This window comes from Artemia franciscana, chromosome 16 (genome assembly GCF_032884065.1).
Source record: "Artemia franciscana chromosome 16, ASM3288406v1, whole genome shotgun sequence".
Taxonomy (NCBI): Eukaryota; Metazoa; Arthropoda; class Branchiopoda; order Anostraca; family Artemiidae; genus Artemia; species Artemia franciscana.
Window position 1 is genome coordinate 33,132,181 of NC_088878.1, and position 24,820 is coordinate 33,157,000.

General features: G+C 35.5%; 1 protein-coding gene across 1 annotated transcript in view; it reads right to left on the reverse strand.

The window, feature by feature from the left end:
* Nucleotides 1-24,820, reverse strand: part of LOC136036829 (uncharacterized) — a 53,672-nt gene that overhangs the window by 6,496 nt on the left and 22,356 nt on the right. Inside the window, exons 4-8 of the mRNA XM_065719161.1 lie at nt 24,434-24,586; nt 20,308-20,481; nt 16,324-16,497; nt 12,321-12,494; nt 2,836-2,937 (exon numbers count right to left, since the gene is read on the reverse strand). Of these exons, the coding sequence (XP_065575233.1) occupies nt 2,836-2,937; nt 12,321-12,494; nt 16,324-16,497; nt 20,308-20,481; nt 24,434-24,586 (777 nt within the window). The remainder of the gene's footprint in view (nt 1-2,835; nt 2,938-12,320; nt 12,495-16,323; nt 16,498-20,307; nt 20,482-24,433; nt 24,587-24,820) is intronic.

The following is a 24,820-nucleotide window of genomic DNA, read 5'->3' on the forward strand; positions in this document are numbered from 1 at the left end:
TTTTTACTTGTTTAAATTTTTTTTACTAGATATGTGAAGGGGAGAGTCCTCCCCCTTGCACTCCAATTACAGCTCAAATGGCTGGTACCCTTTTTGAGAGTAACAAGAGATTTGAGGGCAGTTCTTCTCTCAAGCCCATTCATTTTCCAAACACATCCAGTTAAAATATTGAAACACCTATTTTGTTTAGCATAGTAGAGTGTTCCAGCAACTATGTCTTTAGGGATATTAGGCATGTCAGCCCCCCACAACTATGCAACTGGAACATCATGCTTTAAAATTTGATTTTGATTTAAAATAAATAAAAAAAAACATTGTGTTTATGGCTGCCAATAAGACACCTCAGCAATATATCGAGAACGCCTGAGGTTTTAAGTTGAAACTTTTGGAGATACTACTATTACTACTTCTGCTCTTACAATTTAAATAAATAGAAAGATTGTAAGTATATCCACATTGTCAAAGAGCTTAGATAGAATTATTTTGGGGATGATATCAAGTTTATTTTTCACGTCAACTCCAGAATCTATAAAATCAAATTAAACAAGAGCTAAGAGCTCATATGGCACTTGTGAGGTTGGAAGAGCCAAGAGCTCATATGGCAGGAGCTCTAGCAAAATTTTAAGAATCCTTCAGCCCCCCAGATGGTCAAATCAGGGAAAACGACATTAGCAAGACAATTTGTGCAGCTCCCAGACACACCTACCAATTTTCATCGTCCTAGCACGACCAGAAGCACCAAACTCGCCAAAGCACTGAATCCAATACCATTGATTCCCCAAAAGAGAGTGGATCCAGTCCGGTTACGTCAATCACGTTTCCAAGATTTCCGGTTTTCCCCTCCCGCTCCTCCCAATCTCAACAGATCTGGTCGGTATTTGAAATAAGAGCTGTGAGACTTGAGTTCCTTCTAAATATCAAATTTCATTAAGATCCGGTCACCTGTTCTAAAGTTTAAAATACCTCAATTTTTCAATTTTTCCAAATTAACAACCCGCAGCTCCCCCATACAGAAGGGATGCTTTCCATGTATGTCAATCACGTATCTATAGCTTGTACTTATTTCCTTCCAAATATCAAATTTCATTAAGATCTGATTACTCCTTCGCCAATTATTAATTACTCCTTCGTAAAATACCTCATTTTTTTCAGAATTTAACCCTTGCCCTAACTCCCCCAAAGAGAGCGGATCCGTTTCGGTAATGTCAATCACGTATCTAGGACTTGTGATTATTTTTTTTCCACCAAGTTTCATCCCGATCTCTCGGCTCTAAGCGTTTTCCAAGATTTTAGGCTCCCCCCTAACTCCCCCAATGTCACCGGATACGGTCGGGATTTAAAATAAGAGCTCTGAGACACTATATCCTTCGAAACATCAAATTTCAATAAGATCCGATCGCTCCTTCATAAGTTAAAAATACCTCATTTTTCAGAATTAACCCTCCCCCAACTCCCCCAAAGAGAGCGGATCCGTTCCGGTTACGTCAATCACATATCTAGGACTTGTGCTTATGTTCCCACCAAGTTTCATCCCGATGTCTCCACTTAAAGTGTTTTCCAAGATTTTAGGTTCCCCACCCCAGCTCCCCCCAATGTCACCTGATCTGGTCGGAATTTAAAATAAGAGCTCTGAGACACGATGTCCTCCCCAACATAAAAGTTCATTAAGATCCGATCACCCGTTCGGAAGTTAAAAATACCTCCTTTTTCTAATTTTTCCAATTTAACCGTCCCCCCACTCCCCCCCCCATATGGTCAAATCGGGGAAACGAAAATTTCTGATTTAATCTGGTCTAGTCCCTGATACGCGTGCCAAATTTCATCGTCCTAGCTTACCTGGAAGTGCCTAAAGTAGCAAAACCAGGACAGACAGACCGACAGAATTTGCGATCGCTATATGTCACTTGGTTAGTGCGAAGTGCCAAAAAAATACTCTTTGTGTCAAGTATGTCGTTTGTGTCAAACTTTTTAAAAAGTTTCTCCAACTTGCAAATAGCAACCCTAATGGATTCTTATAGAAGACAACTGAAAAGATATACAATATCATTTTTTCCATGAAAAACACTATGTAAAAAAAAAACAGAATTCAATTCAAAAATTTTTTTCCACAAGACAGTTCTTTCAAAGAACAGTACAGACCTCCATTAACCCAAGAATGAGCAAAATTAAGTCAAATAACCTTTCAACCGTAAAACTAAAAATATAATACGTTTGATATGTTTTCACCTTTCTTACTTTCATAAATGAAAAATTTTCAAAACCATAAGGAAGAAATTTCAGTATATCTCAGTTAAAATGACAATCCATGGTCATTTCTTTGTTTGTTTTATTCAGTAAAGCCCAAATTGTGTTCTGGTCTGAAGGGATGAAGGGGTTATCAGCTCTACTCATGTTAATTTTTGCTCTTTTTGAGTTTGACTCGGCTATTTGCTTTAGTTTCTGTTAGTTCTGAGTTTCACTTATTCGTTGATAGTGATTTGTGGTAGTTATTACGCTTTGCTCATTCTTGGCTTAATGGAGCTCTTCACTTTTCTTTGAAAAACTTGTCTTGTGCAAGGATTTTTTTTTTCTCTAATCAATCTAATCAATTAATTGTGCAAATTAATTTCTCTAATCAATCCCAACCAAAAAAATATATATAAATGTTCAAAGGAAAATCCTGTCGGGGGTTGTAAGTGAAGGATTCCGTTTCCATAAGGAATTAAATATAAGAAATTAATTTAAATATAATTAAATATAAGAAATTAATTTAAGTATAATTAAATATAAGAAATTAATACCAACACCAGGTTCACAAGAAAGTTAGCAGGTTAGCGAAAAATCAAACAAACAAACCTTTAATTTTTTCCACTAGAGCAGCAGGGGAATTAGGCTCAAGCAGAACAACGTCTTCGCTGTTATCCAACAAGATGTAACTAGGTTGTTCGTGTTCTATTCCTAGAAGAAACAAACGTACGTTTCAATAATACTGGTAACGCAAAATGATCTTATTTATATGCTAAAAACAAAAATTGTCATGTTTTGAACCTATCTTACATTTGAATAACAGAATCGGAAGACTTACAACTAGGCTTCATTGCATAAACTTATTTTGTTTTAAGTAAATACTGAGAAACAAAAATGTAACAAGAGGAATATAATAGTCAGTAAATTAACGAATTTGGGTAGTTCTACATGAAAACTTCAATCTGTGGATTCCTTAGAAGATAAACTTTTGGGAAAAATGCTTAAAACCAACCCAAGGTTCAAACAATACATATGCTCTCACTCTCACAAAATACAACAAAACCATCAAAGTTGAGAACTTCAGGAAATTTTAAGGAAGACTTTTTAAGGAGGAAATTTTAAGGTGAACTTCAGAAAATTTTATTGAATTAACCACAAGGCACTATGACAATCGCAATCACAGACACATATATCAATATTTAAAATGAAAATCCTATCGGGAGTTGTTAGTCAACAATTTAGTTTCAATAAGGGAATAGAATACAGTAAATTAAAAATAAAGGTCCCAACATCAGGTTAGCAAGAAAGATAGCAGGTTAGATTAAGGCCGTGATTAAGTGAACTGATGGAACTCGAAAATCCCATGTTAAATTGAAAATTTATATTTAAAAAGTACTCAATTATTCATTGGCGGAAGATGCCGCTTTTAATATCAGGCCATAGCTTCTTGAAGATGCTACAAAATGTTTGAAAGGATTTTGCTCTATTTCCTCTAATTGCTTAGAAATCTTAGAAAATGTCTAGGTCTTTTTCGCAAGTGTACTCGATAAAGGATATTGCTTTTAGAACAAAATCGGTACTATCATGAGCAGAAGACAATAACCTGTAAGATGATTGGAACCATTTTTCAATTTATTTTCCTGTTTTCTAACAGTCCCCTAGAATATTTTCAGCTACCTGAAATTTTTACAAGTCGGTTGCCAGAAAGAATCTTTTCAGATCGCCGATAATACCCCCCAGAGACCAAAATGACAAGCTGGTATAATCAGCTGCTTGTTAATAGAGTGTGAAATTTTCATAAATTATTTCAATGCAATGAAGAAACCTATAAATGAGAAATAGTCAGGAGCCTCCAGTAAAGTTGTGCACACAAAGCCGAAATCATGGGGGAAAGTAAAGAAATCAAAGCGAGGTATACATCTTAAAAGTGTTACCACACATAGACTGCGCCTTTGTAAAAAGTATTTGGAGCTTGGTAGATGTAAATATCCAAAATACCTAATAATGCGGTACGGTGAAGAACTAGACAAGTCAAGAGATTTAGGTCAAGCGCCAAACCTTGAGGCGGAGCAGAAACCCCGTAGCTTCCTCCCCGTTGCCCTACCGGGTCGTGACTGGTGGTAGAAACTTGGATTGCGACGAATTGAAGGATTGCCGGCTAGAGACTTAAGTTTGGAAGCACAGGTGAGGAGGAAACAACCCGTAAAAATCATAGAACCTTAACGAAATTTACACCACCAGATTCAGCGTATCAGAGAATCCTACTGTAGTTTCAAGCTCCTATCTACAATTAAACAAAAAAAATGCTTTTTTAAGTGAAAGTAAGGAGCGACATTAAAACTTAAAACGATCAGAAATTACTCCGTATATGAAAGGGGCTTTTTCTCCTCAACGCCCCGCTCTTTACGCTAAGGTTTTTTACTGTTTTAAAATGTAGAGTTAAGAGAAAGAGTCAAACTTTAGCGTAAAGAGCGGGGCGTTGAGGAGGAAAAGCCCCTTTCATATACGGAGTAATTTCTGTTCGTTTTAAGTTTTAATGTCGCTCCTTACTTTCATTTAAAAAAAACTTGTTTTTTTTGTTTAATTTCTGGACGTCTTTGAATTAATGCATGGTTCGATCTTGGCTTTCCACACATAAATAATTAAAACGAAATTTGCATATTAATTTTTTGGGGCTAAATGGCTTTTTCACAGTTTTAATCGGAAGATTTTGAGAAAAAAGGAGCGAGGGAGGAGACCTAGTTGCCCTCCTATTTTTTGATTACTTAAAAAGGCAACTATAACTTTTAACTTTTTACGAACGTTTTCATAAGTAAAAAATATACGTAACTTACGAATTAAATTACGTAGCGAACTTCAATATTCGTATGTTTTTATTGCGTATATGAGGGGGCTCACCCATCGTCGATACCTCGCTCTTGATATTAAAGCTTAAATTTTGTCCCAATTCCTTAAGAATGACCCCTGAATCACAAAGGCCGTAGAATAAATAGTTGAAATTACTAAAAATGCTTTAGCGTAAAGAGCGAGGTATTACGAGGAGGTAGACCCCTCAGATGCGTAATAATTTCTGTTCGTTTTAAGTTTTAATTCTGCTTCTTACTTTCAGTAGAAAAAAAAACTTTTCATGTTTATTTTTTCATTGTTTTTTTTTTAACAATGCTAGAAAATCCTGCGCCCCCTCCATTGAAAATCTCTTCCCCCATGAGAAGTTCGTCCATGGAAAAATCCTCCCCAGTAACCCTCCCCCTCAAATATCCCCCCCAAACCAAAAAAATCCCCCTGAAAACGTCTGTACACTTCTTAGTAACCATTACTATATGTACACACAGGTCAAAGATTGTAACTTGCAGCCCCTCCCACGGGGACTGCGGGGGAATAAGTCGTCCCCAAAGACATAGTTATTGGGTTTTTCGACTGTGGTGAATAAAATGGCTATCTCAGAATTTTGATCCGGTGAATTTGGGGGAAAATGACCGTGGGAGGGGGCCTAGATGCCCTCCAATTTTTTGGTCACTTAAACAGAGTATTAGAAATTGTCATTTCCGTTAGAATGAGCCCTTACGTGACATTATGGGACCACTGAGTCGATACGATCACCCCTGGAAAAAAAAAACAAATAAACACGCATCCGTGATTTGTCTTCTGGCAAAAAATGCGAAATTCCACGTTTTTATAGATTGGGGCTTGAAACTTCCACAACAAGGTTCTCTGATACGCTGAATCTGATTTGTCATGGGGGAAGAAAATTTCCATGAAGGGAGCGCAGTATTTTCTAGCATTATTTAAAAAAACAAGGAAAAAATAAATATGGCAAAGTTTTTCAACTGAAAGGAACAGAATATTCCTGTTATTATTTCCTGTAAATATTAATTCCTGTAAATATTCCAGAATAATTTATGTTAAAAGGAACAGAAATTATTACGCATATGACGGGCTCTCTTCCTCCTAATACTTCGCTCTTTACGCTTAAGTATTTTTAGAAATTTCAACTATTTATTCTACGGCTTTTGTTATTCAGGGGTCATTCTTAAGAAACAAAATTTAAATTTTGGGACAAAATTTAAGCTTTAGCGTGAAGAGTGAGGTACTGACGAGGGGGTGAACCCCCTCATATATGTAATAAAAATATGAGAATACAGAAGTTTCTTTACGTAAGCTAATTTTTAAGTTGCGTATATCTTTAACTAATAAAATTTATTTTTACTAATAATTTTATTAATAAAAACATTCATAAAAAAATAAAAGTTCTAGTTGCCTTTTTAAGTATCCAAAAAATTGGAGGGCAACTAGACCTCCATCCACGCTTCTTTTTTTTCCTCAAGATCATTCGATCAAAACTATGAGAAAACCATTTAGCCAAAAAAAAAATAAATACGCAAATTTCGTTTTAATTATTCATCTACGGAGAGCATAAATCAAAACATGCATTGATTCGAAAACGTTCAGATATTAAATTAAATAAAAACAAGTGTTTTTTAACTTAAAGTAAGGAGTGACATTAAAACATAAAACGAACAGAAATTACTTCAAAATGAAAGGGGCTGCTTCCTCATCAGCGCCCCGCTTTTCACGCTAAAGTCCGACTCTTTCTCTTAACTCTATTTTTAAAACAGTAAAAAACTTTAGCGTAAAGAGCGGGGCGTTCACGAGGAAGCAGTCCCTTTCATATACGAAGCAATTTCTGTTCGTTTTAAGTTTTAATGTCACTCCTTACTTTCAGTTATTTTTTTTTTTCAATTCGTAAGAAAACTTTGGTTTTCTGAGAATCCTCGAAGAAAGCTTTCAACTAAGTTTGGTGTTTTGTTTCGAATTAATCAACTGAGGTATTTTAATTAGCCTATTCCTAGGAAAAAAAGTGGAAAAAACAATAAATTTTAAAATGCACTCTGTGCATGCCGTCCCAGTTTTATATACATGGGTATTTTTTATTTGAGAATGATAGTGCTCTTTTGCTCATTTTCTCTTCTCCCTTGGTCGGTAACCAAGCTTTGCAAGACCCAGCCAAATATATTACTATTCCTCGGCTGAAGCATCTCACCAAAGGAAGCTGTCTATCAAAACCTCTCACAAGACTTGATAATTGGTACTATTTGAAGTTTTGACATTCGACGGTCTCTAGAGAATTAAAAGACAGAAGACTAACCTAACTTCAATTTTGAAGCTCGATGTTTTCAAGTTCACTTAATCACGGCCTTAAAATCAAACAGACAAACCTTCAATTCTTTTCACCGGAGTAGTAGGTGGATTAGGCTCAACCTGAACAACGTCTTCACTGTTTTCCAGCAAGATGCAACTAGGTTGTTTCTGTTCCATTTCCGAAAGAAATAAACATCAAGGAGGCACACTCGTGCCTCTATAAAGAGGCGACACACGACAATGTTAAGCGATCTTCGGTTCCAGTGGTCGCAGACGGATGGGGAGGGATGCATTTCGTAGCCCGAGCTCCAACTAAGAAACCTGCAAAATTTCATCCCCCTCCAACTTTTTCTTCATGGGGAAAATCTGGCCGAAAGTTTCGACCTGTCAACCCAAGCCCCCCTTTAACGTTGTCCGATCGGGCTGAAATTCACAAGTTAAGGTCCCCTAGGGCCCAGGAGCTTATCCGCGAAATTTCAGCTTGATCCGATAACTCCTTCCCTGTTTTCCAGAAACCACGCATAGCCACTTAAAATTCATTTACTTTTTTTTCCTAGACGCCTACAGGTCACATCCGACATCGGATCTGGGTGTACGAAGACTCATTCGATGCGGAATTCTCCGAGTAAGTGCCCATGAAAGTTTCGTAGGAAAATCTTAACCCCCCGAAAGTTTCGACCCTCCAACCCCCCCCCCCCCCCCCCACCCCTTTTAACGTTGTCCGATCGGGCTGAAATTCACAAGTTAAGGTCCCCTACGGCCCAGGAGCTTATCCGCGAAATTTCAGCTCGATCCGATAACTCCTTCCCTGTTTTCCAGAAACCACCCATTAGCTATTTAATTAACGGATTTCTCTCCATAAGAGCCCATGTTAATTTGAAATTTTTAAAAGCTATTGAGAAGTTATATTTACACACATGCAAGTTATTAGCTCAGTTGGTAGAGCGTGAGACTTTTAATCCTCGGGTCAAGGGTTCAAGTCCCTTACGGGCGGTTTTTTTTCACAACATCAAAAAAATTTTGATAACACCTGGACAGCTTATCATTTGAGAGATAACAGAATATTAGCTTCTTATGAGCAAAAGAAACATTTCGGTCATTCTATCTATTTTTTTTCTATTTTATAAAATGATTTAAAAGCGGGGGGGGGCGGCAGCCACCCAAGTTCCTCTTCTAATTCCTGTACGAGGAGTACAGGAATTATTAAATTACATCCAACATGAATTGTAGAAAAACGTACAGAAATAATATGAAAAAAACTTCGTTTTCTTAAAGAGTTAAAGAGGCTGCGTCCCAAAGTCGAACCTTAAAACGTACAGGAATTAGAAGAGGCAGTTGGGGGGCTGCCGCCCCCCAAACTCCCAGCTTTTAAAGACTCTTTTGTACAGGTTTTTTTTTGGGGGGGGGGGACTTCATTGTTACTAATTACTAGTTTCGGCGCAATGGTTCTCCTGTCCTCTTGTGTTTAACATTTTTCGAAGTTATTCCATTATTCATTCATTTCAATTTTTTGTTAATTAAAAGAGGGCCTTTCCGAAGCCAAGAGCGGGGGGTTAGCAAAAAAACAAAAAACCTGTACAAAAGAGTCTTTAAAAGCTGGGGGTTTGGGGGGCGGCAGCCCCCCAACTGCCTCTTCTAATTCCTGTACGTTTTAAGGTTCGACTTTGGGACGCAGCCTCTTTAACTCTTTAAGAAAACGAAGTTTTTTTCATATTATATGTTTCAATATAACTGATAACACATGATCTTAGTCATATGCTAAAAATTAAAATTGTCATGTTAAGAACCTATCTTACATTTAAATCGCAGAATCCGAAGAATTACAACTGGGCTTCATTGCATGCAATTATTTTTGTTTTCTGTAAATATTGAGTAACAAAAATGTAATAAAAGGAATATAATAGTCAGTAAATTAACGAATCCGGGTAGGTTTACATAAAAACTTGAATGAGTGGATTCCTTAGAAGATAAACTTTTGGGAAAAACGGTTAAAAACAGCCCAAAGTTCAAACAACAGATATGTTTAACTGTCACAAAATAAAACAAAACCAGAAAAGTTGAGACTTTCAGGAAATCCCGAGGGGGATGTTGAGTTAACCACAAGGCACTATGTACGTGCTGCTCAAAATATCCCAGAAGAATTAATGAACTTCTCTAGCTTTCAGCTACATTCACTAACAAGTCGACCCAAGCGTACGCTAGAATCCCTCCCGCCAGAAAATACACCCTCCGAAACCACCCGGAAAATACCACCCCACTCCAACCCCTTTGGACTTTAAAAAAGGACTAGAACTGTCAATTTCTGATCTACTGAGCACACACCAAAGTTTCTGCGACCGTGAAGTGGAGATATGGAAAAGGATGTGGACGAGGAAGGGGAAGTCCCCCTCTTATATGGATTAAATTCTATATTTTGGGGTTTAATTTTACTCTTTACTATCATTATAACGGCGTAGACAAGAAATAATCTCAGAAATCAACAGGGAGTTCACATTTTCGATACGTTTTTAAAGTTTCTTCTGTCCCCCTCCCCCCCCAAAAAAAAACAACCTTTGCTGGAAAATACCCCTTTGCTGGATTTTTGCAGGCTTAAGAACGATTCCTGAAACACAATGGTCGTTTAATTAGAATAACAAATCCTTTTTTTAAATCCTATGAAAAAAAACTGCCAATACCCGTAAAAAAATCGTAGAATTCGACAACACTTTCGCCCGTAAAAGCTTAAACAACGAGAATTTGTCGGTTTCCAAAGGCAACTATCCTTTCAAAAGGAAGCTAAACCTTCTTAAACTTTTTGTGCCATAAGGTTGTAGCTGAATTTTAATAATTTTTCGCCTACATTTTTTTCTTCTGTTTTCATTTTTTTTTTTTTTTTTTTTTTTTTTTTTGGCGTCCACTACCGCCGAAATTGCAGAAGTTCATATGGAAGTCTTTTCGACAAAAATGGATTTGCGGGTTTTTTTTTCCAAGTTTTTAAGATAATTATGATGTGAAATGCCTCTTTTACCCTTTCTTTAGGACTTCTCAACGAAACATTTTTTTTTTTATCAAATTCGGAACAATATTTTCCGCGGGGGGGGGGGGTTAGTAAACGCCTTGAACCGCTGGAATCAGACTTTAACAAAGAGTCGTCTCTGAATGAGGGAGGCACTATAGCAGGCCATTTAAAACTTTTCTGGTCAAGACCAAAATCTAGCTTCATAATGGCTTTAGCTGTAGCGACTACTGCATCGTCGCCACGTCTCATTACTCTCTACACAGGATTTCCTGTAACTTTCCAGAGCAAATTCTTTGCAGTCACCAAAGTATCCAGGCTGTAAAGTCTGCCATACCTTCAGTGATTACAGTCTTCGTAATACCATTTGCAAATAAATCGCGGACAAAAAACAGGGCAGAGTTCACAATCATAAGAGAAATCCCATGAGCAGTTTCAGAAGTTTCTGAAAACTCACTCACAAAATCAACAGCATCCTCGCAGGCAAAGCTACCCTGATTTATCTAGTTTATCTGATTATTTAACTCGGATTGTTTCAAATAGGTGTTTGCTCACAAACTGAAAACTCACTCACAAAATCAACAGCATCCTCGCAGGCAGAGCTACCCTGATTTATCTAGTTTATCTGATTATTTAACTCGGATTGTTTCAAATAGGTGTTTGCTCACAAACTGAAAACTCAGTCACAAAATCAACAGCATCCTCGCAGGCAGAGCTACCCTGATTTATCTAGTTTATCTGATTATTTAACTCGGATTGTTTCAAATAGGTGTTTGCTCTCAAACTGAAAACTCACTCACAAAATCAACAGCATCCTCGCAGGCAAAGCTACCCTGATTTATCTAGTTTATCTGATTATTTAACTCGGATTGTTTCAAATAGGTGTTTGCTCACAAACTGAAAACTCACTCACAAAATCAACAGCATCCTCGCAGGCAGAGCTACCCTGATTTATCTAGTTTATCTGATTATTTAACTCGGATTGTTTCAAATAGGTGTTTGCTGACAAACTGAAAACTCACTCACAAAATCAACAGCACCCTCGCAGGCAGAGCTACCCTGATTTATCTAGTTTATCTGATTGTTTAACTCGGATTGTTTCAAATAGGTGTTTGCTGACAAACTGAAAACTCACTCACAAAATCAACAGCATCCTCGCAGGCAGAGCTACCCTGATTTATCTAGTTATCTGATTATTTAACTCGGATTGTTTCAAATAGGTGTTTGCTCACAAACTGAAAACTCACTCACAAAATCAACAGCATCCTCGCAGGCAGAGCTACCCTGATTTATCCAGTTTATCTGATTATTTAACTCGGATTGTTTCAAATAGGTGTTTGCTGGCTGACACCCAATCGAAAATCTTGAGACACAGAGGCTCTGACATTCAGTGGCGTTCGGCAAGGTATTAAAGAGTTAACGGGATCATTCCCACTAGGGTCACTAAAAAATTCAATGGCAGCTTTACAGATGGAACAAATCCAATCAGGAATATTCTTTGTTCAGTTACGTAGTGTTTCGTACACGCAAGTTCCGGATTTCCACAAAACAAATGTGAGTCAAAATCAAGAAAAATAAGCGAAAAATAATGTTACCAAACAGCATAAGAAGATAGAGTACATGTTGGACTTGTCCCCTTATGTAGAATAGAATATATTCAATGACCTCTATAAATAATCTTGCATTGGAGTTGTTTGATTTGGTTGAATATTTGGGCAACACATCATATGTATAAATTTTCTTTAACAGATATTTACTAAATTAGCCACAATCAGAAAGATACATCAGTTTCAAAATGGTAAGTCCAAACTCAAGACGGATTTCGTCTTGCCATAAATTGGGTTTTTAGTTTATTTCCATTAGATATAGCATTTAAGAAATTCAAAATATTTCCCAGCACCACGTTGGCGAGAAGGGCAATTAGCTAACTTGAGGTTTCTAATTTATCAAACAAATTTACCTTCATTTCCGTCCATAGGTGCTGTAGATGGATTACACATGTCAGAATTTATAGCAGAATTCAACCTCTGACTTTTCATGTCAACCTGATCAGTTCTTAATTTAGATGTTTGAGTGTCAAGAATTTCCTCGTTGTTATAGGGTAAGATATAACTAGGTTGTTCGCGATTTACCTCTGAAAAAGAAAACTCCTTAACCAAAACTAGCAGCATGATGATTCATATCAAATTTTTTTGATATGTTATATTATATTTTTTTGATATGTTATATTATATTTTTTATGTTATATATTTTATGTTATATATTTATATATATATATGTTATATATATACTAGCTGTTGGGGTGGCGCGAAGCGCCACCCCAACACCTAGTTGGTGGGGGTGCTTCGCGCCCCCCCCCAAGCCCCCCCCGCGCACGTAAGTCGTTACGCGCCATATTAGTTACGCGCCATTGTAGTTGTGTCCCTATGTCCCACCTGTGAATATAGATATATATATATATATATATATATATATATATATATATATATATATATATATATATATATATATATATATATATATATATATATATATGTTTTTAACTACGTAAAACTTGCGAATATACAACATTCTTTGCTGTCCCATTGTCTGTGCATATAAATAGATTGTCAGGTTTACCGACTCTTGAACATGCAACATATAATGGTCAATGGGAAAACAATCCGTATTCAGATCTATACCTCATGATTCTAATGATTGCCCTTGAGCTTTGTTGATGGTGATTGCTAATCGACCATTCCCTGAGTCGCCATCGTCATTTATACATCCCCCTGTGCACCCCGGCGTCCCCTTTGTAGTTATGTCCCTGTGTCCCGGTCGTCATTTATATTCCCTGTATCCCGGTCGTCATTTGTGTCCCGGTGTCCCAGTCTCTGATTTCTCTTTGAGTGTCCCGGGCGTCATTTATATTCCTTGTGTCCCGGTGTCCCGGTCGTCATTTATATCCCCCTGTGCCCCCCGGCGTCCCCGTTGTAGTTGTGTCATTTATATTCCCTGTGTCCCGGTCGTCATCCCGGTATACATTCGTTTTTGAATTGGTATATGATGAAATAAATTTTTAATTTTTTCCCTTTTTTTCCTTTTAGTTTTTTTTTATTGGTTTTGACCTTTTTTTAGGTTTTTTAGTTTTTTTCTTTTTTCTTTTTAGTTTTTTTTGAAGTTTTTATCTTTTTAGTTTTTTATTTTTATTTATATTTTTTTAGTTTTCTTTTTCTCCTTTATTTTTCAGTTTTTTTCCTTTTTTTAGTTTTTTTTTTCTTTTTAGTTCTTTTAGTTTTTACCTTTTTTAGTTTTTTTTAGTTTTTTAGATGAAAATTTTTTTAGTTTTATTCCTTTTTTTCTTTTCAGTTTTTTATTGGTTTTTACCTTTTTTTAGCTTTTTTAGTTTTTTTTTCGTTTTTTCTTTTTACTTTTTTTTTTAGTTTTTATCTTTTTTATTTTTTTTTATTTTTATTCTTAATTTTTTTTTTTATTAGTTTTTAGTTTTTTTTGTAGTTTTTGCCTTTTTTAGTTTTTTCAGTTTTTTTTTTAGTTTTTAGATTTTTACCTTTTTTAGCCTAACCAGGATTTGAACCTTGGACCTTCATTCTCCGTTCTGACACCCTCTCTCACCGAGTGATTACTCCAGCATGTTCATTTTGGTGTTTTAAATGGTATATTATTAACCAAATTAATGTGTTTTACAATATACTAAGCATCGTCATAACAAAAATGACGACAACTAATTTCATGACGTCAGTCAACACAGAAATTAAGTTCTGAAATTAAGTCATGAAATTAGTTGCCGTCATTTTTGCTTTGACGGTGACGTCATTCAAGTTATATAAGACATATGTTCACGTAGAAATCTATTAATGTTTAAGTTTACAATGACTGATGAAGATGCTCAAAGAGTCAATGCCAAAAAACTTGCTGCTGATAGAGAAAGTCGGAAAAGAAAGCGTGCCGAGGAACTATCAGCAGCAAGTTTTTTGGCATAGACTCTTTGAGCATCTTCATCAGTCATTGTAAACTTAAACATTAATATATTTCTACGTGAACATATGTCTTATATAACTTGAATGACGTCACCGTCAAAGCAAAAATGACGACAACTAATTTCATGACGTCAGCCGACACAGAAACATGACGTCACCTGACAACTAATTTCATGACGTCAGCCGACACAGAAACATGACGTCACCTGATCCACAGATCCACAGACAGACAACTTATTTTTATATATATAGATAGATAGATTATGTTATATATTTTATGTTATATATTATATTTTGATATGTTATATTATATTTTACCAAAACTAGCAGCATGATGATTCATATCAAATTTTTTTGATATGTTATATTATATTTTTTAGATTCATATGTTATATTAATCTTGACGTGACTTCAGCAAAAGCTATTAATTAAAATTAGTTAAACTCATACTACATTAAACTTTTGCATATTAAATAAAGAGAATAAGTTTTTCAAGTGAGAGCAAAAAGTAACATTAAAAATTAAAACAAACTAAAATTACTGGTACGCGACAAGGGGATGCCTCTACTGAATCATTCACTCTTAAAGCAAAGAAAATTGGCTTTTTGGTCGAGAATGACTGAAAAAAATGTCTGAAAAAACAAAAACTAAATTGTTGGAGTGAAGAACTGAAAGAATAACTGAAAAAACTGAAAAAGGCCGACGAATTAGAATAAGTATTTTCAAAATACGACTTTGTGCAATGATGGAAGATTTTTAGACCAACAATCTTGAGAAAAAAAATCACAGAATTGAATAGTGTTCTAGAAAACTCCTAAAGAAAACTCAATCCTGAAGGCTAAAGAACAAGCAGTAGGAATGACTTAATATTGACCAGCAAAGTAGGAGACCTAAGAGATTTCTCTTGATGGAGATTATCAGAGGCACATCTGATGAATAACAAGCCAAAAATTGATATTTTTAGATAAAAAAAATATCTTTTAGATAATAAAAAACATAAATAAGATAACTTGAAATAAAATTAGTGCCAGAAGATTTCTCATTTTACGACATGTTATTCTTTAATATCATGGTAACTTTTCTGGAAATGCTTTTCAAATGACTTTTCAAAAGTTATGCATCCACAGTCAGAAACATCTCAGTTTATACACGTTTCTACCATAGCCTACACTTGCATATCATGTTGAACTTAATTCTATATTTTAATTCTGTTTTTTAGGTCGATGCTGTTCCAACGATCTTGGCAAAACGGCAGGCTCAAGGTCATAGAAAGGCTTTGGCAATGTTTTTCATACTCCTACTTCAATAACTTCTACATGATAGCAGTGGGAGTAGTCATTATGATAGAGCGAAAGTTCAACCATTATTTTTGGAAGGTCTACTCTAAGAAAATTTGTTCCTACGACAACTCAACACACTATACAGATAAATACTCAATAACCTCCGCCCTAGCTTAATTGTATGTATCACAAAAAAAAATTCAGAAAAAAATCTTGCCTGCCAAAATTTATTTAGCCAAATACTAGGTTAAACCTCTTTTACAAACTAACCAAAAGCCAATCTCATGGGCATGTAGTTTTATTGATCCAGGAGGGGAATACTGAAGGATCACTCGGCTTCAAGACAAAAGCAAACATCGTCTCCCTCTTGATGATTTTTTTTTTAGATATAGCAGCACAGACGAAGCTTGTATGTCATAGCACCAGCTTTCTTTGCTGGAAGCATAGAATCAAAAGTTCAAACTGGGTCAACGTGTCTGGGTCTCAAACAGGTTATTTTTAAGTTAGCCACAATCAGAAAGATTATCAATTTCAAAACGGAAAGACCTATCTCCACATGGATATTGGGAGACAACTTATGGGTTTGTGAGCTTGTTTCCCTAAGGTATACCAGATAAAAAATTTAAAATACGTCCCAGAACCAAGTTGGCAAGGATTTGTATTTCAATCAATGTATTTTTTTTATTAAATTACCAAACAGACAAACCTTCATTTTTGTCCATTGGAGTTGTCGGCGGGTTATAGACGCCACGATCCATTAAAGAAATCAACTTTGGACTTTTGAAGTCAACCTGATCTATTCTTAATCCCGACGGTTTTCTATAAAGAATTTGTTCGTCGTTGCAAGGTAGGATAAAACTGGGTTGTTCACGTATTACCTCTGGAAGAAAAATACTTAAGCAATAGTAACAACGTGCATTGAATATACTCAAATTAAATAAAAAGTTTTTTTAAATGATAGTGTTATACCAAGTAGTGAAACACGAAAGTAGTGACATAAACTTACACTGGTGGATTATAAAGACGGATTATAAAAAAAAAGAAATACATACATCTGCCTGATCCTACTACAAGAAAAAGGTCAAAGAATTGTTTACCAATAAAGCAAAAAATTGGTAGTCCGAGGTAAAAAAAAAAAAAAAAGTTGTGTGGCAGGAGTCTAGACCAACTAGATTTCAACCTACCTGAATCCCCAGAAGTTACTGCTAATAATCTTAACAAGTTCCTTGCTTCTATCGTCCAGAGCCTTCCGGCATTGTCTTATCAATTACTCAATGATATTCTCCAACCTGCTTTCCCCTCCGTATATCCGTCTCAGATCGAAAGAAAACTTGAGAGACTACGAAAAACAAGTGTCTGCATTTCAGATATCCCGTTTCCTCTTATTAGGGCTTTCAGTGACTTTCTTTCAAAGCCCTTGTCTTTTTTTTTTGTTTTCAATGAGATTACTGAGTATGGCCAATATCCGCAAATTTAGAAAAACGGTTTCATAATCCCCTGGAAAAAGAAAGACGGAAAACCTAGTTTTGAAGGTGTTTGTCCTATTTGACTCACTCCTATATTCTCTAAACTTCATGAAGGATTCCTTGCAGATTGGATAAAGGAGAAAATCCTACCTTTTACTGACCTGAGACAATTCGGTAGCATTCAAATCCAATTCTACTTACCATTACCTTGTTTTCCTTTATTGCCTCAATTGGGAAAATTGTCGAAAAACCTAATTGCTGGATCAATTTAATTTCCATTGACCTTCAAAAAGTATTCGACCTTGTTAACCATAATATTTTGGTTGAGAAACTTGTAACTCATTTCAATATTGATCCTTTCCTGGTTAAATTGGTTGCCTCCTTTTTATCAAATAGATCACAGGTAGTCAAATATCAGTATCATTATTACAGTCCCCTCCCTGTCCACAATGGAGTACCCCAAGGCACTCTCCATCATCTCCTCCTTTTTTCTGTTATGATAAATAACATCGCTAAGGAATTTCCCAACAGATGGAAATTTGTGGATAACCTAACGGCTGTTGAAACCTGCTACCGGAACTTAGTAAGCAACCCTATGAGTTTCCTCAATGATATTGCAGATGACAGTAAATCCCTCGAAATCTATGATAATGCCAATATGTTTCCTTAAAACCTCACCCCTTTTCCTCAACCGTATCCCCCCAGATATTTCTGTGTCTTCCTTTGGGGTTACTTGGGGTTACAATTTCCTAAAATTTAAAGTGGGATATCCATGCTAAAGATATTGTCCTTAAAGCTAATGCGTCCATGTATCTTTTTAAGCTCCTGAATAAATTTAGCGTTACCTCATCCCATTCTTTACGGATCTATACTTCCTTTTTCCACCCGAGCCTTCAATATGCATGTCTAGTTTGGCATCCTGGCATTTCCCGTAATGAATCAGAAAAAATTGAATCCATTCAAAAAAGAGCACTGAGAATAATTTTTAAAGAAGCTATGGTACCATACTCGCTACTTCTAAAAAAGGCCAGGCTGGAAACTCTTGAGCACAGAAGAGGCACGTTGTGCCTCCGTTTTGCAAAAAATGCAATAATAAACCTTCGTGCGGAAACATTTTCACTAAAAGACACTTCCCATCCAGACATTGCCTGCCACGTTCTGTTTCTGAACCCGCTTCTATCTTGTCCTCCATCCTATGCTTAACCTTCAGGTATGAAAAAACCTTTTCCATCTTCATTACTAATAAAATAAACCGCTAGTTTTCCTTTTTTTTTCTTTGGTACTGGCAATACCCAAGTTTTATGTTCGTTTGATTCATTTGTTCCCTCCCTATATATTCTCTTTTAAACCTTTTCAACATTAATTTGATCTCACTTTTTTTTTAACTTTCTGTCATTTTGCCGCACAATTTTTTTTCTTTTTTTGACTAATGAATGGCTTTGTCTTTCAGATTTTGTTGTTTTTGACATTGTTTAGCCAGTTTTTTAGTTGTTGTGCTATTCTTAATGATTATTAATGCAAATCTTAATGCTATTCTTATTCTTTATTCTTAATGATTTTATTTATTTTAAAGGTTTTATGACTCGGAAATGCGAATTTGGTTCTTTGGGGCTTGTGATAGACATAAAAAAAAAACAATTAAATATTTTATCTCTAGAGCAAAGGGATCAAAGATAGTAAAAAAGTGAATCAAAGCCAAATGCTAGGTTAAATCTCTTTTACAAACTAACCAAAGCCAATCTCAGGGGCATATAATTGTATTTATCCAGTAGGGGGTTACTCATGGAGCATTTGGATGCATGACACAACTAATCAGTGTCCCACCAACGAATTTCTTTAATGATCTAGCAACACAGATTAAGTTTGAATGTCATAGCATCAGGTTCTATTACTGAAAGCAAAGAATTAAAGGTTCAGGTTTGATCAAACGTGTCTAGGTTTTAACAGATATTTATTCAATTAATCACAATCAGAAAGATATATCAGTTTCCAAATGGAAAATCCAATCTTCAAACGCATTTTGTCTGGTAAATCAATGGTTAGTGAGATTGTTTCCATAAGCTATAGCAGCTAAGAAATCTAAAATATATCACAGCACAACATGGCGGGGAAAGTAACTAGCTAATTCCAGGCTTTGTAATTTATAATGAAAAGAGAAATCACCAATGCTATAGCACAAACACACACAAAAAAAAATATATAAAAAAAAATATAAAAAAAAAAAAAAAAAAAAAAAAAGGAGACAGAAGGAGAAAAGGAAGACTGCTTTCCTAAATTAGTGATTAATATAGACCAGCAGTTGAATGAGGCCTTAACCCTACTCATCCATACAATCACATAGGTCAAACAGCATAGCCACACACAATCAACCATAAAGAATAATCCATGGACAGGCAGTCATGTCGTCACATAAGTATAAGTCGCCATTTACCAAACAATAGAAAAAATAATATAGACAAATAATTCAGAGGCAACACTCAACATAAGGGCTCATCAGGAGAATACACTGGCCTATATAGGGTTTCGCCACTCTAAATTCTCTACCCAGCACAGTGTTGTGGCTACCACAGAATATCCATGGCATCCCCGCGTCAGGTATCACCCCCAAAATACATGCCTATGAAAAAAAAAACAGCAAATGTAAAACAACCAAGTAAAACCAAAAACAAGCTTATCCTGTTAATATATCCCTCCCTTTAGCAACAATAGGTAAACTAAATATTATAAATTTTACCAAATCACAAATATTAACACATTGCAAAAAACCTGAATGAACTAAACAATTATAGAATTCATCTTTACCATGTGGCTAATTTTTTAGAAAATCCGCTCAATTAGAAACACAATTCAAAATAAATGGCGCTGTGACAACATTTCTCGAACCTCCGAAATTAGCTAAAAATTTCTTTAAGTATTTCTAGATAATTCTTTTGATATTTATTTAAAAGTTCGTTATAATGAAAACTAAATTTTTTAAATTGCCAAGTTAATTTATTTGCAGAAAAACCTCTTGATATCAATTTTTGGCTTAAGATTCTACATCTATTTTTAAATCAATATAATTACTACAAATCCTTGCATAACGAAGTAACTGTGAGAAAAACGCTGAATATGTGATATTTGAGTGTATATTACTTTCAGAGAATGGGAAACTAATCACTTCAAAATCAAAATCATCCGTTTTATTATACATTTTAAAACTTAATTTATTATTAAATTAATACCTTCATTTCTATCCATCACATTTGCAGGCGGGCTATAGATGTCACAATGTATAGGAGAATTCAACCTTGGCCCTTTCAAGTCAACTTTGTCTATTCTCAATCCCGATGGTTGTCTATAAAGAATTTGTTCGTTGTTGCACGATAAGATATAACTAGGTTGTTCGCGTATTACGTCTGGAATAAAATTACTTAAGCAAAAACAGCAACATGCATTAAACGTATTCTACAGAATAAATAGAACGTTTTTTCAAATTAAAGTGAAAAGAGGCAAATAGTGAAACATGACAGCCTGACATAAGTTTCCACCATAGCCTATACCAGCAGATAATAGTAAATTATAACGGCTGTTACTTCAAAATTTCAAACAGTCCATATAGATTAGTTTATTACGTAAAAAAAATCCTGACTTTATGTTATCTTCTGCTTTTAGGTTGAAGATGTTCCTTCGAACTTAGCCAAACTGTAGACTTTAGAAATTTTTTGTCATTTTTGGCTGCTCATACTCCATTTTCATGAACTCTTACACGATGAAAGCAGGAATAGTTAAAATGAAGAAGAGAACCTCTAATCACCGTGTTTCAGGTATGGTACCCTCAGAGAAAATTACGCCTCAGTGCACCATGAAGTGCACGATGCACCTCAGTGCATCACGCCTCAGTGCACCATGAAGCCAAATACTCAAGCCACCTTTGCACAGCTCAATCGCTTGTTTCACAAAAAAAAAACTTCAGATAAATCTTGCGTGTCAGATCGTAAGAAGTTAACGACAGCTAAATGCGAGACTAAACCTCTTTTAAGGCCAAAACCTCTTACGAGCCAAATGCGAGGTTAAACCTCTATAACAAACTACCCAAGGCCAATCTCAAGGGATTACAGCTTTACTGTATTCCCTCTGGTTCAGGTTAGCTTAAAAAAGCTAACCAAAGCCAAATGCAAGGTTAGACCTATTTTACAAACTACCTAAGGTCAATCTCAAGGGAATACAGCTTTACTGGCCAGGTAGAATGTTACATAAAGCCCTATAATTCCCCCTACAATTCGTAAAGGTTTATACTGTTTAAAGTGAAAATTGTTATTGTTGCAACCCGATTTCAAAATAATGAAAAAACACCCTTTCTTGAAGTGTTCGTTACATTCGTTACATCTTTTCAAGATGAAAAGAATTCTTGACATCGTCAAATTGCGCATTCGTGATATCTTTATTTAGATAGGTCAAATCTGATAAGTAAAATCTCCCGCATTCGTGACATCGTGAAATAGCGGATTCACGTTATCCTTATTTAGAGGGAGGTCAAACGACTCATAACAGCAGAATATATACGAAAGGACAAAAGGATTTGGTGTTCAGTCAAAATTTAGAATTCAACGCAAACTTATGCTTTTTTCTGAGTACATAGCCTATTCAAGTGCATTTGTCAGACAGTTTGTATGTAAATACCGAAATAAATATATTGTTTGTTATATCGTCTTTGCTTATGACTCCAGATACCAGGTGTAATTCTCGTGACCTATAGAAGCTCTCTATACGAAATCCATACCGTAAAGGTAACATAATAAGACCCATCCATCTATAATATGGTTGTCTTGTCGAACGTATTGAATATTATCTACAGTTCATCACTACATTGATCATTCCCTAACTAAACCAGCATAATGTTTACCTTCCCCCGACTAAGCCTCATGTAATAAGATGGACACTGGAGGAGCACGTGGTTACATTACACGACTAAACATTCTCAAACAGTTCGTGGTAACGAACTGTAGTAAGGAGCGACCCGGCTCAATAGTAACCAAAACTCTAAAAAATGGAATTTTGATACCAATACCTACATCAAAAGAATCGCATTTTAATGCTGATTTTAAATATATAAGTTTCATCAAGTTTAGTCTTACCCATCAAAAGTTACGAGCCTGAGAAAATTTGCGTTATTTTAGAAAATAGGGGGAAACGCCCCCTAGAAGTCATAGAATCTTAACGAAAATCACACCATCAGATTCAGCGTATCAGAGAACCCTACTGTAGAAGTTTCAAGCTCCTATCTACAAAAATGTGGAATTTTGTATTTTTTGCCAGAAGGCAGATCACGGATGCGTGTTTATTTGTTTTTTTGTTTTTGTTTTTCCCAGGGGTGATCGTATCGACCCAGTTGTCCTAGAATGTTGCAAGAGGGCTCATTCTAACAGAAATGAAAAGTTCTAGTGTCCTTTTTAAGTGACCAAAAAAATTGGAGGGCACCTAGGCCCCCTCCCACGCTAATTATTTTCCCAAAGTCAACGGATCAAAATTCTGAGATAGCCATTTTATTCAGCGTAGTCGAAAAACCTTATAACTATGTCTTTAGGGACGACTTACTCCCCCACAGTCCCCATGGGAGGGGCAACAAGTTACAAACTTTGACCAATGCTTACATATAGTAATTGTTATTGGGAAGTGTACAGGCGTTTACAGGAGGATTTTTTTGGTTGGGGGAGGGGTTGCGAAGAGGGGGATATGCTGGGGGAACTTTCCATCGATAATTTGTCATGGGGGATGACAATCTCCATGAAGGGAGAGCAGGATTTACTAGCATTATTTAAAAACACAATGAAAAAATAAATATGAAAAAGTACTTTCAGCTGGAAGTAAGGAACAGCATTAAAACTTAAAACAAACGGAAATTATTACCCATTTGAGGGGCTCACCTCCTCCTAATACCTCGCTCTTTACGTTAAAGTATTTTTAGTAATTTCAACTATTTATTCTACGGCTTTTGTGATTCTGGGGTCATTCTTATTGAATTGGGACAAAATTTAAGCTTTAGTGTAAAGAACGAGGATCTGACAAGGGGGCGAACCCCCTCATATATGTAATAAAAATATGAGAATACAAAAGTTCTTTACGTAAGCTAATTTATAAGTTACGTAAATCTCTTACTAATAAAAATATTCGTAAAAAATTAAAAGTTCTAGTTGCCTTTTTAATTAACCAAAAAATCGTAGGGCAACTAGGCTTCCTCCCCCGCTCTTTTTTTCTCAAAATCATTCGATCAAAATTATGAGAAAGCCATTTAGCCAAAAAAAAAAAAAAAAAATGCAAATTTCGTTTTAATTATTCCTCTGCGGAGAGCCAAAATCAAAACATGCATTGATTCAAAAACGTTCAGAAATTAAATTAAAAAAAAAACAAGTTTTTTTAACTGAAAGTAAGGAGCGACATTAAAACTTAAAACGAACAGAAATTACTTCGTATATGAAAGGGGCTGCTTCCTCATCAACGCCCGGTCTTTACGCTAAAGTTTTTTACTGTTTTAAAAAGAAGAATTGAGAGACAGAGTCAAACTTTAGTGTAAAGAGCGGGGCGTTGATGAGGAAGCAGCCTCTTTCATATACGAAGTAATTTCTGTTCGTTTTAAGTTTTAATGTCGCTCCTTACTTTCAGTTAAAAAAACTTGTTTTTTTTTTATTTAATTTTATCCCTCTAAATCAATTTTTCTAAATATATAGCAACACCGATGAAGCTGATATGTCACAACACCGTTTCGTTGCTGGAAGCAAAGAATCACAGGTTCAAGTTCGGTCAAATAGAGTAGTGTCTAGGTTTTATTGCTTCGGGATAAATTTTGACAAACAAATTTTGTCGGAATTAAATGCAACATTGAAGCAGGACAATATTGCAAAATAAAAGAGTAAAACAAAATTATAGAAAAAATTCGCAACATTAAGGGTCTCAAACTCAAGCTTTTAAAAGAATCTGTACGAAACTCAGAAGTGTTGGAGGATTCTAGCCTGACTGTCCCATTTACTATATTGGGTGCCAGGATTGAGTTGCTAGCGTTTTGTTTTTCTGTGTCAATTTCAATAGACTGAACTTTCAATAGATTATATTATGATTTGGTTCAGTTTTACTAGACTTAGCAACGAGCTATATGAAAATTACAAGAGTTAACTTTTGGTATACTAATTGTAACTGATCGAACGCTTGAGGTCTTAATTTTGGGCTTGTCGAGTTTTCCCAGGACATAAAGAACTACGAATGTTTGCAACTGTCCAGCTAGAATTTTTCTCGAAATAAGTTTTCCCAAACTGTAGGTGCATGCGATCGCAAAGGCATAAATCTATATGCTCTGGTAGGCAATAAAATACGTACCTTTGTCATTCTCATCGACTGAATCCACTTCAATATATTTGTACGTCAGGCTGCTTATATGTGCAATGTGCTCAGAAGCATCCAGTGCAATATTTTCAAGGGCTTTATTGTGACAAGACGGCAAACAAGGACCAAGTTGGTTATATACCTCAACTATAAGAAAATCAAACTCAATGACCATAACAACACATACTGCACATTAGAATTGTCTCTACTCTGAAAAATATAATTATAACTAATTATTTTCATTAGCTATCTTACATTTGGGTAGCAGGATTTGATTGACTATTTGGACAAAACATCACAAATATATATTTCCTTTAACCATTACATTAAATATATGTTTAGGTCTATTAAAATTAAATAAACCACAATCAGAAAGATATG